The 21,220-nt window shown below is 33.4% G+C and overlaps 1 protein-coding gene across 1 annotated transcript in view; it reads right to left on the bottom strand.

Moving 5' to 3' along the window:
* Positions 1-21,220, bottom strand: part of CA8 (carbonic anhydrase 8) — a 152,675-nt gene that overhangs the window by 112,170 nt on the left and 19,285 nt on the right. Inside the window, exon 3 of the mRNA XM_074278741.1 lies at positions 17,026-17,150. Coding sequence (XP_074134842.1) covers positions 17,026-17,150 — 125 coding nt within the window. The remainder of the gene's footprint in view (positions 1-17,025; positions 17,151-21,220) is intronic.

Genomic DNA, 21,220 nt, shown 5'->3' on the forward strand with positions numbered 1-21,220 from the left:
ATGTGTTTCCCCTAGTATTTCAGTTGGGACATAGTCTGATGACTCAGGACCCTCAATAATGAAGAATCAGGATGTCTAAACCCAGAACCATAGAGTAGGCATTTTAAATTACCTTTATTATTTTATCAAATTTTTTATTTTATGCATAAATATTTATAATAATAATATAAAGTATATAAATATATATTATAAATATAAATATTTATATTGATTTATAATTTTATTAATGTTACATCCAGATACTTCCATTACCTTTATTAAATTATCTCCAGGATCCAAATTCTTGAGGCCCACCTTACCCCAGTGTGTGCCTTTCTCCCTCTTCTTTCTGAGGGTTGCAGAAATAGGAAATGTTAACCTATTGAAGAGACATAGGTTAAATGGTCTGAGAAACAGGCCACCCCATCTTTTAGAATATTTGCATCTGGAATGGACTGTTCTCTCTACTCCACTCTCTATCTTTCTGAAAAGAATTTTTCCATAGCATTAGAATTCCTAGTTATAGCTCTAGTCCCTTTAGAAAATCAGACAAATACCTAATTCTAAAATATGTATAGCATGGGCAATTCTCAAATGTTCCCATGGATCTGTGATTTCATTAGAGTGAATATTCCCTCCAATAAGGCAACATGGATGAGTCACAACTCATTCTTGTCTGCCCATCATATGTAATTCTTATTCACATGTATCCAAATAAGGATTAACCCAAAGTACTGAAGGGAGGCCTACCTCGATTTCTCATGTTTGGAGAATAATAAGATACCCAGACTGCACAAGGTTTTTCCCAGTAAGAACCTCATCATTTTTTAAATTAAGAGACCAGATAATCTCAGATATTCAATAAAAGAAAGACCTGTCATAACTGCCAAAAATCCCTTTTCCCACCTGCAGAGAGTCTGAATATCACACAGGTACCAAACCTGAGCTTTTATAATATTCAGAAACAATAAATATATTGAGAGCTTGTAGCCAAGTTCTATAACATCCCATAGGCATCCCTTCCCCATCCCATCATGATTTACTACCAGCCCCAGCTAGACTACTAGCTCCTTCTACACTCCAAGTCTAGCTCTGTTTGATCCATATAAAAATACTCTAAAAACCCATCAGATTTTACTGGTTTAGACAAATCTATGCAAGATTCTGGGGCTTCATGCAAATGGTACAATATATCAAATGCAATTAGGAGCATCTGAAGAACTTCCACATCTTCAAAGGAAACTCTCATCAAATTGGATTCATTACTGGATAATTTCCACAAAAGCTTTGAGCACCTTTCAGTGTGTTTATTAATTCCTATCATGCTTCACCCAATAATTAACAATCAGCGGTTCATAAAACAAAGCTTTATTATATATTTCAAGGGATTTTTCATGGCTTTGACTTTTGCATGGGAGACATATTGTAGGACAGTCTTTAAGGCAGTGATTGCTCTATCAAATCAAATGCTTTTATAATATTCAGAAACAATAAACATATTGAGGACCTATAACCAAGTTCTATAAAATTTTAGCCAATTGTATGATGATAAAGATGTGATTTGTTGTGATTATTTACAAAAGCCTACCTTTTTCCTACTAACACTATCAAGGATGTTCTCCAAGAGTTCATAAAATTATGTGATATAAATAGTTGATATTCTCACTCACTTTTTTTTTCCACTGAAGCAATTGGGGTAAAATGACTTGCCCAGGGTAACAAGTTAGGAAGTTAGGAAGTGTTAAGTGCCTAAACCAGATTTGAACTCAGGTTCTTCTAATTTCAGGGCTGGTGCTCTATCCACTGAACCACCTAGTTGCTCCTAGGTCATTTTTTTTGTTGTTGTTATTAATAAGATACATTATATTTTTCATGCCACAAAGCCCACCCTTGTAAAGTATACTTCAAAGAATCTGAATGTATAAACAGAACTGTGGAAAGCATACTGAATTTGAAGTATAAAGAGGAGTTCTAATTCTAATTTTACTGCTTATTACACCAGGTCTGAAGTCAGGAAGACTCATTTCAAATCTAGCTTCAGACACTTATTGGCTATGTAATCTGGAGCAAGTCACTTCACCCTGCTTGCCTCAGTTTCTTCATCTGCAAAATGAACTGGAGAAGGAAATGACAAACCACTCTAGTAACTTTGCCAAGAAAACCCCAAATGGGGTTATGAAAAGTCAAACATGACTGAATGACTCAATAACAACAACAACAACCCTAACTATGATCTTTTAATATCCTATACTAATTTTCTTGCCATTTATCTTTCCAGGTTTAGTTAATTCAAAATAGTTAATGAACTTTCTAAATGTGAGCAATCTATTCCATGAATGAATTTAAGTCCATTGTTAACTGTCTTTAATTCTCAGATCCCTGAACCAATGACCTCATGCATACTATTTTCATATTTATTATGTTTATAGCTGGCTATCTATAAAATCTTAACCTTAATTCATAGCAAATTATAAAATACTGCATTAAATTAGTTTCTCCTATGCTACAATATTTATATTCTGAATATCCAATTATGCCTTCAAAGTGCTTAGGGGAATCATTTGAATGAAATATATGAAAGAACATAAATTTGTATTATACCGTGTTTTGTTTAATAATGATAATTTCCATTATCATCCTCTGAGCTCAATACATTTCTTAAATTGTCACAAATCCTAACGGCATTCCTCTAAAGGTGACTGGGATGAGTTTAGTATTATTATACAATAGGTACACATGAAGAAATTGAGGTTAAACAATTGAATGAAAGTCAAATAGCAAAACCCATGATGAACTGGGATTATAATGTAGCTCTTCCCTACTAATCTCTACCTACCAGACCAAGTTACCTCCTCAGGAAAAATGTTAATGCCAAAAATTAAACTTCCCATTGATTCATTTCAATTTTTATATCCAATTTGCCTTCATTCATAGAGCTTCATAATGACTCTGTTGTGAACTACCCTAGGGATTCAAATACAGAGATGGAGCAGCAAGAATACAATTACCTTCTTAATGTCACCATGCCTTTTTTGTTCCCTAATAAGAACTTATTTCTTAAGACTAAAATAATTCTTATACAATTTTATATATACACACATACATATATATGTATATATATGTATGTATATGTATGTGTTTCTTGTATGTAGCCAAATGTTAGATTGATAAGGTTTTAATAATTTGCTGACATTACTTTATTAAAATAGAAATGATAATACTGAGATGTACTTTGATTTTTTAAAATCAGATATTTCTGTTTTGTCATTACTATAAAAGAAGATGATACTTCTACCACATCATTATGTCTAATGATATTATACACATACACACATACAAGTAAGAGCAAATGGCTCCTCATTTATCTGTTATTACTATCTAGCTGTAGCTATACAAATTTGGATAAGTAGAGAATATAGATTCTACCATTTTATATGTTGAGTACCAAAAAGGAATTTTTTTTTTCCTTTTGATCCTATCTTAACCTGGAAGTACTCCTTATTCTGCACATTTCTCAACTTCTTCCCCTTTATCAAAAGACATTTATATTGTGCCATATATCCTTAGGTTCTGTCATGATGACTTAAATTACTCTGATAAACAAATTCAAAAGAATTACACCTAACATAGTTTCTAGCACAAAATAGGAGCTAAAAAAAATTATTGATTGACAACAGTTTACCTCTCCCAGAAATATAAATTAAATATTTTTATTCTAAAAAAAAAAAAAAAAAGAAAAGACATTAAAGCCTATTGACTCAAAGGAATGATTACATAGCTAAATGGCACAGGAGACAAAACACTAGATCTGGAATCAAAAAGACCTAAATTCAAATACTGATTATTGATTATTTCCCTCAGTTTGCTCAACTGTAAAACAAGGATAATAATAGCACTTTCCTCCCAGGTTGTTGTAAAGAACAAATAAGAGAATATTTGTAAAATGTGCCTGGGGCATAGTAGGTAAAAACAAATGCTTATTTCCTTCCTTCCTACTAACAGAATTTCAAGGACTATGACAAATAGAGGAGTTAAATTTGATCAGGAATTTCTCAATGCTGCTCATACCATATCACTTAGATAGAGATGGGAAACTGACAACCATAAGACCACCAATTGTGTTTTCTTCATTGTTGTCGATTCAAAGTAAGAAAAAATAGTTTGGGAAGTGAAAAGTTGGTTAAGAAAATGGTGGCTGAGAACAGAATCTGAACATCCAGGTCACAGATCATGATGAAGGAATGGCAGATTCTTGGCCAGAAACATAGTATACTTATTTAGTAAGAAAGTTTGTACTAAGTGCATGGGAGTGGAGAAAATTATATAGATAGACAGACAGGCAAACAAATGACAAACTCATGTAAAGAGCCACCCAGAAGTGAAATTAGATATTTCACAAAGCAGTGGCTTCTCATAGAGTAGGGATATGAAGGTTGTTTGCCCATTATGATGTAAAGGGAAACCCTCTTGAGATATAGATTAAAGCAGGTAGCTTTGAAGTCTTATTCAATTTGAGGATTTTGTGACATCCAAATAGAACAATATTTTGAAGTTTATATTAGTTGAACTAACTCAACAGATGAACCAACTAAGATTGAGGAAAAGGCCATAATTTTTTTTTCAGTTCTTTCCTCATTTCCTCTATGTTTAATAATTTTTGCTCTATAATATAAAAATGAAAAGAGAAAATGTGGCATGGTGAACACAAAGTTAGACTCAAATCCAGAAAGACTTGGGTTCAAGTCCCAGGTTTTCAAAGGCAATAGCAGATAGAATATTAGATCATCAGGAAGTCCTCATTTTGAGTCCTATCTTAGACACTAAGTGACCCTGAAGCATGATACTTGACTTATCAACACTCTAAGAAACTTTCTGAGACTATATATTACAGAGGAAGATGACATCCTGCATTGGTCATTGTCATTCATCCTTATCCTGGACTTCCTTATATCAATGAAATTATAAGAAATTCACAAATCTAGTTCCTATCTTTACCTTAGTTTATGTGCATGCCCAGGGTCACAAAGACAATATGCGTCAGAGGCTGGACTTGAAACCTAGTTCTTCCTGGCTTGGAAGTCAGCTTTTTAACTATTACATCTTTTGAAAGAAGAAGAGGAAAAATAGACATTTATTATGTGCCAAATATTGTGTTAACCATCGGGAATACAAGAGGTTGTCCCTGCCCACAAGGAACTCATTGTCTAATAGGGAATACAGCATGCAATCAAATCAAAAACAAACTATATACTAAATAAATAGAAGATAATTAACATAGGGAAAACTCTAGGATTAAGAAAGGTTGGGGACAGTAGAATGTGAGATCATATTTGGGACTTTAAGGAAATCAGGAAGGTCAATGGTCAGAGCAAAGAAGAGAGAATATGTTTTAGAAATAATTATTTTATTCCATGAATATATATCAATTTAATAAAAAATAAAGAGGAGGAAAATAGTAATAGTAGTCATGGTTATAATGTTTATATAATACTTTTTAAATGATTTTACACATATATAAATATTGTGTTCTAACAGTAGCCATCTCTAGGATATGTGTGCATTGTACAAAATAGATTGTACATAATTGATATGCAGTTTCATGTACTATCATCGTTTTTTGTTCTACTATGTTGTGGAAATGCTTGTTTTATTTAAATTCAGAATAAAAATTTTAGGAAAACCTTAAGCTTTTGAAAGTGCTTTCCTCACATCAACTCACTAGTATAAGTAACATGATTACCCTCTTATAAAAAATAAACTAAAGTCAAAATAGGTAAAATTGCCTACAGTCAGACTACTAGTGAGTAGCAGAGCCAAAACAAAATGTCATTACATTCTTCCCTGTAAGAGTTAATTATCTTTGCTCTATTGCATGAAAAACTTCACCCATAGCACCTGCCAGCCATCTGACAAAAGTATATCTTTAAATTTGGGGACTCAGGTGAGTGTATGGATGGTTCATTGCCAATCTATCACAAGTAATAGAAAAACCACTTACAACAGATAGTCTGCTGATAGTGGCTCAGTAGTATTACCTTTATATTTTGAGCACATCATAATTATTTAAAAATAGAATTATCAGATTCTTCCTAGAAATGTTACCACTTTCAGGGACAAATAACTCTTAAAGCCACTAGGTTACCAAAAGCAATAATTTACTAAAATAGCTTTAATGTTAGCTACTAAAATTTCTGAAATTGCTCATATGCCATATTTCTTACAATCTGTTAACTGTATAATGGTAGCTCTTCCTGTCATTTCAAATCCAGTTTCATATAAACAGCTCACTGTGACTCTGTTTCCTTGACACTTGCACCCCAGCTGGCAGCCCTGCCACCTGAGGGGACATGAATGAATAGAGTAGTATAGACTTCAGCTGAAGGGTTCAAAATCAGCATGAACAAGAATGTACAGGACCCTGCTAAAATGTTTTTTGGGAGGCTAAGCTGGGATACAAGCAAAAAAGAGTTGATCAGTTACTTCTCTTGTACTAGCAAGGTTGTAGACTGACTATATAATTAAAATGAATCTAGTCACTGGAAGATCTAGGAATTTGGATTTGTGTCTTTCAGACATTCTGACAGTGCTGACAAAATCCAGGAATTTAAAGAACACATATAGGATAGAAAGTGGATAGATTTACAAATGGCCAAAGCTTTAAAATGATAGGATACCTCCCTCCCCTGAAAAAGTATTTTGGAATAAATACATCTGAATAATTAATCAAAAAACATTTTGGAACATTTGATAAGACTGAGAATGTTGGATTTTCTATGCACAAAAAAGTGAATGAAAAAAAGATTCCATTTTATTATATATACAGATGAAGAACCATTTAATGAAATTATTAGAAAACAGATATCATCAAGTTGATTATGGGAAGTATAAAATTTAAAATTGCACAGCCCAAGAAATATGCAAGCAACAACAGAAAGGAAGGATGGGTATTACAGCTGGTGGACCATATGATATTACAGGTCAGGGTGAAGTCAACAAATCATGTATAGAAAAGCATCCCAAAGGAATGGTAATCAGTCAGCAAAACAATCATCATCTAGTTATACTAAGGGAAGCCTAAGAGAAAGCAGGTGCAGATACCACAGTAACCCATCTTACAGAATGACAACATTGAATGGAGAATCATCTGTTACTGATCTGAAATGACTATTTCATAAAGGACTTTGAGTGTAAAAGACACAACTCTGTCCAATATATAATGGCTCATTTAGTTTTCTTGTCTTTACTTTGTTCTTTATTATCAGAATTATAACATTTGGATTTGTTTATAAAATGTTATTTGAATAATTTCATGGTAAATGATTTTCAAAAAACAAAGTGCTTGTAAAAATAAATATGAGAGCATATGTGTGTGAATCTACACAGATATACAGTATCAAAAGGAGTTCTCTTCCATGTATCATTAGCCCTAAAAGTAATTATCAAAATCCTACTTGATCCCCACTGCTGCTTAGATACTTAATAGCTCGACAATCCTGGGTTACTCATTTATAAAATGGAGATAATAAAATCTATCTCATAGAGTTATGGTAATCACTAAAATATATAAAGCACTTTGTAAACTTCAAAGTGCTAAAATTTGTTGTCTAATACAGATCCTAGTGGTAATTAGATACCATCCCTCAGGGCATTCTTCCCTCTTTCTCAATGACTTTGGTTCTACCTCCTCTTCCTGCCCTCCCTCATACTAGGGCACTTCAACATTTTTGTTGCTGTTCCCTCAGACCCTAATCTCCCAGCTTTTAAATCTTCTCAACTCCTATGACTCCCTTAGATGGTTACCCACTTGATCTTGCTATCGTACGCAAGTGTTTCACTTTCCAAAACCAAGAATTCTGAAATTACTTTATCTAATCACAGTCTTCTATAATTTCCTCTCTCCTTATGCTTTGCTCCTCACAAACTTAGCTGTAGTCATAATCATAGCCTATCTCTCGTTTCCTCCCTACTCTCCAAATTTTATGAGGCCATTTCCTTTATTTCTGTCTATACTCTCCTCCTTTCTACTCACCCCTGAAAGAACCACTCAATCTCTACATTAATTTCTATTCTCTAATTTTTTGTTCTCAAACCCTAATTATGAATTATTGTCACTGTCATCCTAAATTTCTAATCACAAGCTATTGAACAGAGCTAAATAAATTCACAATTTCTACAACAAATTTTAATTTTAATTGTGCTATCACTAAAAGCAATTGATTTACTTCTTTGTAAATGATTATTTATCCCTACCTACCATAACAACAGTTCCAAATTTTCTCTTCCCTCCTTAATCTTCCCTCAGTACTCCTTTCAACTGAGGTTTTTGCCTCACATTTCACAAAAACAAACAAACAAAACAACAACAACCCCACCATGGTATTCACAAAAACTTCCTCTTCTCCCCTCCTCCTCATCTCACCTAGATATTATCTCTCCAATAGTATTTCTTTTACTCCTGTTTCTATATAAACTTTTATTCCAGCCTTCTACATAAACCTTGATCCTACCATCTTTTAACCAGCACTATCACTAACCCCTCTCTAATCTTTAGTTTTTCTATTCCTTTTCCAGTGCCTACAAAGATACTAAGGCTTACCCTCAGTCCAAAAGAATCCTCACTTTAACCCACTATTTCTGCTAATTACTATACACCCTTCAAGCCTAGGAATTTGAAAAAGCCATCTACATTTCTTTTCTTATCACTTCTTAACCTTCTATAGTCTGACTTTTAACCTCATCACTAAATTGAAAAAGCTCTCTCCTAAATTACCTCTTATATAAATTACCTAAATCAATCTCTATTTGACAGATCTAATAGCCTTTCCTCAGTACTTATCCTGATACTTCTTCATTTCTTAGATGAATTTGACACAGCTGATCACCCTATACTAAATACTCTCTCTTATCTGGGTTTTTGTATTACTATGCAAGACTTGCTTGGCTCTCCTTCTCCCTATCCAACCACTCCTCTGTCTTCTTTGCATCATCTATGTCTAACTTCCTCTGGGTGAATCCCCAAATCTTTGTTCTAGGTTCTTTCCTCTTCTCTTTATATTCTCTCACTTACGGACCTCATCAGTGTTCATAGGTTCAATTTTTTGTCTTCAGTAAGATGACTGAGCTCTGTAGCCCTAATCTCTCATCACTAACTACCTATTAGACTTTTTAAACTGGATATCTCTTCTATTATTTTTCTATTTTGGTTTTGTTTGATTCTTGATGTCTCATTGAGTCACTCACTTCCATTTATTCAATTCTAATTTGTAGTGAATTATTTTCTTCAGTTAGCTTTTTTACCTCCTTTTGCATTGGGCCAACTGAACTTTTAAATGAGTTGTTTTGTTCATTGGATTTTTTTTTCCCATTTCACAAATTCTGTTTTTCAATGAATTGCTTTTTTTTCTATTTTATAAGGAGTTATATACTTTTTCCATTTCATCATATCTATTTGTAAGGAGTTATATGAGCTTTTCCTTTTTTACTAAATCTATTTTTTGTTTTCTTCGGATAATTTGTGTTTCCTTTTCCAAACTCCTGCAAAGTTCTCATTTCCTTTCCCCATTTTTCTTTTAACTCTCTTTTAAGATCCTTTTTTGTATTATTCCAAGAAAACCTTGTGAGATGGAGACCAATATCATCCTTTGGGACTTCATCTGGAGATGATTTGCCATTAGTGTCCTCTGTTCTTCTCTGTCTCCATAAAAGCTATATGTGATCATAGTTCTTTTTGCTTTTTTTCCTTATTTTTAAAAGATTTATGTTTGTTCTTAGGGCAAAGGGGAGAATCCTCTACAAGTGACAGTGACAATGGCTTTACACTGCCCTGGGCTGGTACTGCTGACTTCCTTCAAGTACTGGGTAGGCATGGCCAAGTCCCATGATGACTCACAGTAATCTGCTGATCCATTGACTTCTGAACTAGGACAAAGTAGCCAAAGCTGCTATATTTTGGCTAAGAACCTCCCAGTAGATTACCCAGCCATAGGATGCTACACCATCCTGGATCCCTGTTAGGATTCTTACAAGGTGCTAAGTGGGTTGTCTAATTTAGCATGGTACTTAACAATTCTCTAGTTCAGAGTTCACACCTTTAACACCTTTAAGAGAAGCATACTTTTAAGGAACTCCCACAAGCCCAGGGAGTACCCACAAGCCCATTCTCTGGGAGGATATAACCCACAATCCTACACACTTGGAGGAGAGTCAGAGTCATTCCCACTTCGACGTTCATGCTGGCTGGAGACATTCTGACAAGAGCTCATTGGGGAACCAAGGGGAAAGATAGGCTTCTATTAAAGCTAGCACGACAACAGGAAAAGATTCAAGACTTTGAAGGACACAATAAAGGATCTGGATTTTAACTCCTGGATGGATTTGGGATTGAATTGAACTGAAACTAAGGCTTCCTCCAGAAGCTCCCCAAGAAACCTGCCCCCAAGAGAACAATCATAACTTAGAGAAACAGAACATTACAGGTCCTTATGCTATGCCTGCACTTATTCACCTCTTCCCCCTCCCCCATGCCTAGTTGGAGTATACCTTTTCTGAAGTTCTTCCAAATTTCTGCTGGAAATTTGTTATACTCCAAATATTTGTTGGTTGTGTCACTCCAAAACAAATTCAGAAGCTTGATCTGGCATTGATCTGAGGGACATCAGGAAGAGCTCAGATAAAGATGTATCTATTCTCTACCATCTTGTTTCCACCCCCTTTAAACTGGATTGGAATCTTAAACTTAATTAGTACAAAACAAAACTCATTATCCCACACACACCTAAATCCACTCTTCCAAACTTTTTTGTTATTACCAAAGGTATTATCATCCTTCAAGTTCACAACCTTGGTTTTACCTTCAAATCCGTATTTACTGACTTAAAATATAAAAATCATTCACCAATTACATTATTTTTACTTCCACAACATCTTTCAGACATTTCCTTCTCCACTCACTCATCTACCACCAAAGCTCAGGCCCGTGGTACTTCTCATCTGAACTACTGCAAAAGCCACATATTTTTATCTCCCTGTTTGAAGTGTTCCTAAAGTATAGGTTATAACAACATTACTATTCTATTCCCAAAAAAATCCAATGAATCCCTATTACCACTAAGAATAAATATAAACTCCTCTGTCAATTAAGACTCTTCAAAACCTGATCCCTTCCTACTTCCAGTCTTCTCATATATTATGTATACATGCTTTCTGAAATCCAGTCATACTGTCTACTCTCTATTACATACAAAATACTCAATACTTAATCTCTGAGATCTGTACCTTTGTACTCTCTGTCCCTTATTCTTGAATGTATTTCCTCCTCATCTCCACCTCTTGTAACCCAAATTTCCTCCAAGATTTGGTTGAAGAACTATTTTCTATATTAAACTTTTATTACTCTTTTCAGGGGCTAATACCCTTCCTCCCAAACTATCTTGTATTAATTTTATACATTATTTTACACTTCCCCATGTATGTATAGATTTTCTCCCACTGCAATGTAAACTCCAAGAATAGAAAGCATTCCACTTTTCTTTTTGTATCTATAGTGTTTATCACATATTAAGCACTTAAAAAATCTTATCTGTTTATTGATTGACCAATGTATAGAAGGCTGAGCCCAAGTGCTACTTGTTCAAATGAGACCTTGCCTAAGATATCCAACTTTTAGCAGTCTCCCCACACTCAAATAACTATATTTGTATGTATCTTCTTACATTTCCAATCCCCCCTCCCCAATATGTAACTTCCTGGAAGAGTTGCTATTTATTTTTTTCTTTATCTTTGTGTGTCCAATGCCTAGCACAATGCTTCATACTTACTTTCTTCTCTAAAATCCTATAGCCTGAAATACCCATGACCTAAATCTAATTTTTTTCTGTTCCACAAAATTCATTTTCTCAGTTACTTAGAATTCTATGGGGCTCTGGGTTTGAAGAAGTTCTATAAAAGTGAAAGCACAGGAGAGCTCCTTAAGCAGGTCAAACACCCTTGAAATAGCAATTCCTTCTCACAAATTCCACCAGGAATCTACTCACAGTGGTGAGACAAATTAATAAAAATAACCCTGTTTTGCCAGAAGAATATTTGAGTTGAAGGTCACAAAAAAAATGGATCATCTTTCTTTGGAGGTTATTGCAATATCACTCTAATGAGAGATACTACTATTCTAGTAAAAGGAAAAAAGAAAATATTTAGGATTTAGAAGCTAGTATACTATTTTTGCAAGCACAATGACCTAAATTCACTTAGTCACTGGGGAATTAGATCACAACACATGATGTAGTCCTTGTCCTTTGATTAAACAGGTGCTTAACTATTGGGACAAACACTTCACAAAGGGCCTCAGTTTCCTCATCTATAAGCAGGTGGCCTTTATGATTTCTAACATTAAGTAATTATGATAATCTCTAGCACTTCTGTTTACCCAGTTCACCTGACTCTTCACAAACAGCTGGTATACTGTATTAACAAGCCCTATTAGGATGTAAAATAATACCTTCATGAATACAGTGTAAATATAGATAAGGCTTTGGACTATAATACAGCAGACCCTCTCTCATGAAGATGATAACATTCTGCCTACAGAGCAGAATAAGAAGTCAAATCTATCATACAATATGCTAGCATATTAAAGAATACCAATAATTTAAGAACTAAGAATAATTTAAGAACTAAGAGTTAGGCTATCTCTTAGAATTTCATTTAATAAAATATAATTTCATAAGTTAAACAATATCTAGTTTTAAATTTACAACAGCAACATGCCATTCCAAAGCTGAACTTCATCATCTCTAGCTATTTTACTACTATGTTTGTGATAACCTTAGGCCTGGTGACTATCCCTAGAGAGCTAATGAGGCTTAGAAACGAACTACAATTATCCCAGAAAATTCAGGCCAAACTTAGATTAATGGAAGTTAATAAGATTAATCTAGACTGTCAGAGGTCCAAAGGATCCTACACCTGTAACTATTTGTATATCATTTCAAATACCATTCCTTCCATGTGGCAGGTCCCTTCTCTTTCTTAAAATCCCAATGTAAAACTAACTCTAAATAAATTTCCTGATTTGGATATTTCTTTTCCCAACTGCACGTACCCTCAGCACTTAGGTCCTGAATATTACAATGATCAATAGATACCAAGTACTGAATAAGTATCAATAATTATTTCCCTAAAATTACTAGAAAAGAATATAAGGAAAAATAAAACATTGTCCTTTAACTGCTTTGAAAAAAGATGATCAGTAATTCCATTATCCAAATTATAAACATTTTCACAGAAATATAATTTCAGTACTAAACTTTAATTTTCACTGAAAACAGATCATGTTAACAATGTTCACTGGACTAGAGTTATAAAGTAATAGCAAAGGACTACAAATGTATGAGTATCTGTAATAAAAATTCTATTCTGTGCTGAACATAAGCGGTTGAATTTTATATTCTAATTAAACCTTTCCAAAGTTATAAAAAGTTGTTTTCTGTGGCACAGGCAAATCACAGACATTTGTTCCATCCAGAGCTGATACATACCCAATTCCTCCTAATCTTCCTCCACATCTTAGAAAACAGAGATTAATAGTCTTCAATGTTAAGAGACAGCTAGTGATATAGCATTCAGTCAGAAAGAGTGAGTTCAAATCTAGCCTTAGACACTTAGTAGCGATATGATCTTGAGCAAGTAAATTTACTTTTGTCTCCCTCAGTTTCCACAAATGTAATATGGTTATAAAAGCGCCTGTTTCATAAGGTTGTTGTGAAGATCAACTGAAATAATTGTTGTAAATTATAGTGACTGACACAGTCGGCCCTTAATAAATGCTTATTTTCTGTAAGTTAAAATTTCTGAGGAATCACTACACACTTGTCAGATTGGCTAAGATCCCAGGAAAAAATAATGATAAATGTTGCAGGGGATGTGGAAAACTAGCATACTAATGCATTGTTGGTTAAGTTGTGAACTCATGCAACCATTCTGGAGAGCAATTAGGAACTAGTTCCAAAGGGTCATCAGGTTGTACATACCCTTTCATTAGGCAGTGTGTCTACTGGGCATATACCAAAGAGATCATTAAAAAGGGGGAAAGCACCCACATGTGAAAAAATGTTTTAGCATCCCTTTTTGTGGTGGCAAGGAATTGGAAACTGAGTGGATGCCCATCAGTTAGAGAATGGCTGAATAAGTTATGGTATATGAATGTTATGGAATATTATTGTTCTGTAAGAAATGATCAGGGGGATGATTTCAGAAATGTCTGAAGAGACTTGTATGAACTGATGGTAAGTGAAGTGAGTAGAACCAAGAGAACATTTTACATAGCAACAACAACATTATATGATGATCAATTCTGATGGACTTAGCGCTTTTCAACAATGAGGTAATTCAGGTCAATTACAATGAACATCTACATCCAGAGAGAGGACTATGGGGACTGAATGTGGTTACAACATGATATTTTCACTTTTTTGTTGTTGCCTGCTATTTTTTCTTTCTCATTTTTTTTTCCTTTTTGGTATGGTTTTTCTTGTGCAGCATGATAGATATGGAGTTATGTTTGGAGAAAATGCACATGTTTAACCTATATTGGATTGCTTGCTGTCTAGGGAAGGGAGAGATAGGGAGAAAGGAGGGAGAAAGATCTGAAACACGGAGTTTTGTAAGAGTGAATGTTAAGGCTATTTTTGCATGTATTTGAATATTAAAAGCTATTATTAAAAATAAAATAAAAAATAAATTTTGTATTTTACATTCAGTAGAAGGAAAATAAGAAAATCTCTCCACAATTGATAAAGGTACCCAAAAAGCAAATATATAGCAGTGATATCAAACTCATATACAAATAGGAGATCACAAAACCATACATAATCTTTGTAAGACATACATTGGCTTAGAAAAATCATATATTGATAGTATATATATTTTATTATATTTTTATTTAGTTAAATATTTCTCAATTATATTTCTTCAGGCCACATTTAAGAGTGGTATGGGTTGCAAGCAGCTTATAGGGTATATGTTTGACACTTTTGACATTTACCACATCATAGAGTTTCTACTATTCAATTTGTTCATCCTAAAATCCCTATATTATAAGACTGAGATTATTCTTCTCTTTATTGTGATGAGATTACTCATCTCTTTACTTTGTTTCCTTCCATCTCTTTCTCCATGCCTCTCTCATTCTCTTTCTCTTTTCTTTGTCTGTCTCTGTCTCTGTTTGTGTGTGTGTGTGTCTCTGTATATCTGTCTCTCTGTTTCTCTCTGTCTCTTTCTCTTTGTCTCTTTGAATCTCTCTGTCTCTCTCTCTCTCTGTCTCTCTCTCTCTGTCTCTCTCTCTCTCTGTCTCTCTCTCTCTTTCAAACCCTTGTTCTAGCTACCCAATATCCCTCCCCAAAAATGTTTGCATAGCAACATACCAGATTATTGTGGAAAAAGGAACAATTAAAACATCTCTAATATATGAGCCTATTGTGGAAGGAAACTATATTTTCCCACAAACCACTAAATATCAAACTTCTTATCTTATTTTGTATGTCATTTCTTTCTAATTACTATAGAATTGTAGATACATCCTAGAAGATTCAGAGTTTCAGAGACATTAAGTGATTTAGCCAAAATCACATAGTTTGTATGTGTCAAAGGCAGGATTTTGAATCTTAGTCTTTCTGACTCAGGTCCAATACTACTATTATACTATACTGCTAGAGCTTATATTATAAAATACCCATTTAAAATTTATGTCTCTCTTTAATATTGTCCTTGTTATAAAAAATTACATTACATGTTTTTTAAAAATTTGAATAAAATAAAATCACTGAATTTGAGTGTATGGAAATTAGGGAAATTAGGAAATAATCAGGTTTCTCTTTGGAATCTGATATATGTCTCTAAGTTTATCTAGACCCTCCTTAAAGAATTCAGTTTATATTTTCAGTTTCACAACAATCTCTTGAAGAAAGGTCATATTATGGCATATTTAAGCATTTTCAATACTTAGGCCCAACAAGAATAGACCTAAAGAGTGTGATGTGGTATGGGTTGTATCTCTTTGTGACTCCTAGACATATTTAAAGTTTTGTTTTTAATCTAAGTGGGGGAAAAAAACTCCCAAAAGGCTTCTGGGGAAAAAAACAACAACAACAAAAAAAAACCAAAAAAACCCATGGGAATTAAAGCCATCTTTTGAATTGGTGTCTAGCTCTACTCTAAAAGATAAAGCACGCATCATTTTAATAAAACTGGGCACTTCAGTAGTTTTCAGCAATAAATTCCATAACAGGCCAGCCTTGAGTAATTTAATATTTAATCAGACAGGCTTATAATTTGGAGAAGATGATTGAAAGCACCTCAAATCCTCTATCTCTAAATCCCCTTTGTAATACACACACACACACACACACACACACACACACACACACACACACATCCCTTCTATGAACTATCTCAAATTTCTATTCAGTTCATAAGGAAGTATAGCTTTATATGTAGCTTCATAAGGAAGATGTAAATGAGCTCCTGGAATTTCTGTGAGGCCTTGTCTCGACTCATGAGACAGCTCTATGAAAATCACCAAATATAGAATATCCTCACATTTTTAATGGCCTTAGGTGATTAAAATCAAGACCACCAATTTTAAACAGATTTAAACTAGACTTTTAATGACTATGGAAAGTCTTCTAGGAGCTATTTGTTTTCAGTTCATCATTTACTCAGAGTTTGTTAGAACAAAGTGGCTCACAGGATTTGCTGAAGTAGCAGAAATTTTAGAACACTAATAATATTAAGACAAAAGTTAATAGTGCTGTAGGTTAACTTTATGACCAATTATTCATGCAAGACTGAGCATACTCAAAACCTATTACTGTAAATGTGAAGAGCCATTTTCTTCCCCAAGCTCACATTTCATAATGGTACTTTTTATTTTAATGTGAATGAAGAAAATATAAGACCAATTGGGAAATCTTTTTAAAATAAACTCTTTTCAGTAAATTACTTAACATTTTGTAGTAACAACAAGTGCTTTGTTGGATACGATGTCATTCTTACCTCCATAGGGAAAGCTTTAAAGTTAACAGTATGTTCAGAACCACGCTGGTTTTCTCTTCCCCAGTGAAATCGGACTTCATATAGTTCAAATTCATGTCCTTGAGGTAATGGTCCTCCTGTAAGAACTGAGGGAAAAACATATATTTTCATTGATTATTAATTTTTTTATCAAATACATATATTTCTCAATACAGCACACTATCAACACGAGACATATTCCGAAAAATAGTTCTAGTTATATGGCTAGGATAAAGCAGTTAGACATTATATGGAGCAGCTAGGTAGGACAGTGACTAGTGTATCAAACCTGAAGTCAGAAAGACTCATCTTTCCAAGTTCAAATCTGGCCTCAGAAACATACTAGCTGTGTAACTTAACCCTGTTTGCCTCAGTTTCTCACTTATAAAGATGAGCTAGAGACAGAAATAGCAACTACACCAATTCTTTGCTAAGAAAACTCCAAATGGGGTCACAAATAAGTTGAAATTCACTGAAACAACTAAATAACAAAAAAGATGACTATGTCTAAGAGGCTTATGCATATATTCAACAAGCCAAAAATTCACAATGAATAAGCAATTTTTTTTTTCATTTTGCCAATACCCAGACTACTTTACAACAATTCTTCAACCTGCCCCACCATTGATACAGATTTCATCCCTCCATTTCTCAACTCAAATAGGTAAGCCCTTGTCCTATTTTTTTCAGGGATCAAGTCTCCAACTGTATCCCCTCTTTATACACCATTTATCCTCCCCTCCCCTTCCAGCTCCCCTTTATGTGTTATCTTCTCCTAGTAAAGTGTAAGCTCCTTGAGGACAAAGACAATCCACCTGCTTATATTTTTATCCTCAGTACTTTGCATAGGGTCTGGTGAATAATTAATAAATAATTTACCTATCTTTCTATCTAACAATAAAATTCAAAGCTGATAATGATAACAATGCAAAGAACACTGAACTTAAAAGTCCCAAGTCCTGAGTTTTAAATTCAGTTCTGTCAGTAAGGACTTGTGTAATCTTGGATAAGTCATTAAATTCTTTGGGACTCAGTTTTCACATCTATAAAATGAGTTATTTAAAGTTCCATTCCAACTTTAGCTTTCCAATTCTTAGTCAAAATAAAATATTTAAATATACTTAATATGCAAAAGTGACTTCAAAGTGAACACCATATTACCATCTATTTATTAACTATTATAAAGTCAAAAGGAAAGATAGAAATCATACTTGGTCATAAATACAGGAAACATTTTTTAACAATATATAGTCAAAAGGGAAACAATAGCTTCTAGATAAAATACTAAGGTATTATACCTAACACCAGAAATTAACATAAGGAAGGCTGAGGAGATATAACAAGTTAAGAAGAGATAAGTAATAGGAAAAAGAAGATAGGAGAAATGGGATAAGAGATAGAGGTTAAGGTGGTAGAGGAAAGAGACCAGATCTGTGATTTCATTGATATAAGGAATAACCAGATAAATGAACTCCTCTATCAATGCTAGTTAACCCATTTTGTACAATTTATAGAGTTCAAAAAATGTCCAGGGACACAGACCCTAAATGTGTAACAGAGGTAAAAATGTGAACCCAGGTCTTACTAATTTTATGGTCAACTCCTCATAAAATATTCCATGTTACCTATCAATATGCCAGATCAATAAACAAAACAATTTCCATTGAATATAGAATTCCATTTCTTAGTCAAGATAGCTATCTGAATACAGGCAAACTGTTCATTTCCCAAATACCTATTCCAGTGAAACTTACTTGAAATAGTAATTAAGAAATCCAGTGAGGAATGCAGACAATAACTTCTTCCACCACAGAAAAGTGCAACAAGTCAGTCAAACCCCAAAATCATTATAAGAATAAAGGCCAGGTCCTTTGAAAGCAAACAAGCATCTCAGCATGACCAGAGATAAACCTGAAAAATGTACAACCTGATATATGTAGATAGTAAAAGTAAAGATTTCCCTGAAAAAGACTCAGAGAAGTAAAAATTCCCAGGGTTGTCAAAAAGACCCAGGCAAGAGATCTTAAAATTCTCTGGGAAACAGCAACAATGGAGCAGAGTTCAACATTTAGTGATCTCAGGTATTCCACAAGGAAAAGGTACTCCCAGAAACCCAATGGATCCATTGTGAGATGAAGAGCTGATCTGTCATTCAGAAAAAATCTCAGGAAGAGATAATGCCTTAACCTGGTACAAAATTTTAATTCGGAAAATAAAACTAGTGAGATGAATGGATCAAAGAAAGCTCAAAACAGTATTTTTCTCAAATTATGAATTCAAAGAATTCTAAAAGGAGTACCTCCACAAGAACTACAATTTTTTTTTTTTTTACAAAATAATTAAGATAAAAAAATTAAAGTTCTGGAGGGAAAAATTGGAAATATTATAAATAACTTAAGAAAAAATATGGTAAATATCAAGTCAAATAGCAAATTATCTAAAAACCAGAATAGACATAATAAAATTAATGATTTCATAAGAAATATTGGAACTACATCAAGAAAAATAGGAGAAAATTTTGTAAGATATTTAATTTTTAAAAGCTAAAATGAAAAATAAACCAAGTAAAGATAATTTAAGAATCAATAGAATTCCTAAAATGATGGCTTTAAAATATTTTATTTTTTATTAGACATCATATGTCAATAACTTCTAAATGAAAACTACTTAAACTTAATAAAGCCAGAGAATAAAGTAAAAATAGAAAGAATATCTCCAAATACATTCTAAAATATAAATACACTAGGAAGATTATAAGCTCAAATCCAAAGCTCCCACATCAAAGAAAAAGTACTGCAAGCACCCAGAAAAAAAGCAATTCATATACCAAGAAACCCAAGCACCCAAAAAAAAAAAAAAAAAAAAAAAAAAAAGAAATTCATGTATTACTATATGACCACAGACAGGATCACACAGGGACTTGCAGTTTCATAAATGAAAGTAGATCTTAGAATACATTATATCAAAAAGAGCAAAGATATAGGCTTACAAGCAAGATTAACTTTGCCTTGAAAGCTAAGTATAAATCCTATGAGGGGAAAAACATATGGATTTTTAATGGAATAAAACACTTTCAAGCATTTCAGATAAAAAGACCAGACTGAGTAGAAAATGTTAAATACAAACAAAAGACTCCATAAAAATTTAGGTAAATTTACTTGAACAATTGAAAGGAATTTAGGAATAATACACTGCTAACATTTTAATAGGAGAGAAGAAACAAGTGTTTTCAGAATCTTAATGTTGACAAAGGATCTGTGGGATAGATTGATTCTATTCTGACTGTTTTTGTTTAAAGAGGGTAAAAGAAAGAATATACTAGTGTAGAAAAAAAGAAGAAAGAAGCAAAAGTGATATTTCTCATTATTTAGAAGTAAGAGAAAAATTCATAATGTGGGGAAAGGGGTAAGAAGAATAAGAATTAGATGAACTTCACTTTTATTTGAAAAAAATGAGAATTGAACACACTGGTTGTAGAAATACATAGAGCTCAACAGGAAACAAACAGGGAATGAGGGTAGGGGTAGAGGTGTTGGTGGGTTGGGAGAAATTAAGAGAAAGGATATAGGAAAGGAAATACCCTGAAGGCAAAATAAATCCTTTGTCCCTGAAAAAGAGATTAATAGGAGGGGAGGGAAAGGGAAAGGAGGGGAAGGGAAAGGAGAGGAGCCTTCATCTTTATAACAACAAATATTTGGAAGGAGATAGATGGATAGACAGACACAGACTTTTAAAGATAATTATATAAATTTTCATATAAAATATTAAATAAGAGTCTCTTGACATTTTTCATTTAAATAAAAATGCCATGCATAATTTATCATCTGTTCTCCTTATGTTTTACATTTTCTTACTGAAATTAAGATCAGATGCCATACTCAGATTAGTAACTGTTCTACAATATATACTTTAAAAGAGTTACCTAGGGGAATGAGCGATGAGTAATTTGAAGATGTTCACTTATTCAGTATGTGTCAGTGACAAAACTTGAAACCAGGTCTTTCTAGTTTCTGAAACTAGTTCTAGATTCAATATTTCATGCTACCACTTCATTTGATCTAATTTGTTGTTGGGTCATTTAAGTCATGTCTGCCTCTTCCTGACCCCATTTTAGAGGTATTCTTGGCAAAGATAATGGAGCGATTTATCATTTCCTTCTCCACTCATTTTACAGATG

Source organism: Sminthopsis crassicaudata, chromosome 1, assembly GCF_048593235.1.
Source record: "Sminthopsis crassicaudata isolate SCR6 chromosome 1, ASM4859323v1, whole genome shotgun sequence".
NCBI lineage: Eukaryota > Metazoa > Chordata > Mammalia > Dasyuromorphia > Dasyuridae > Sminthopsis > Sminthopsis crassicaudata.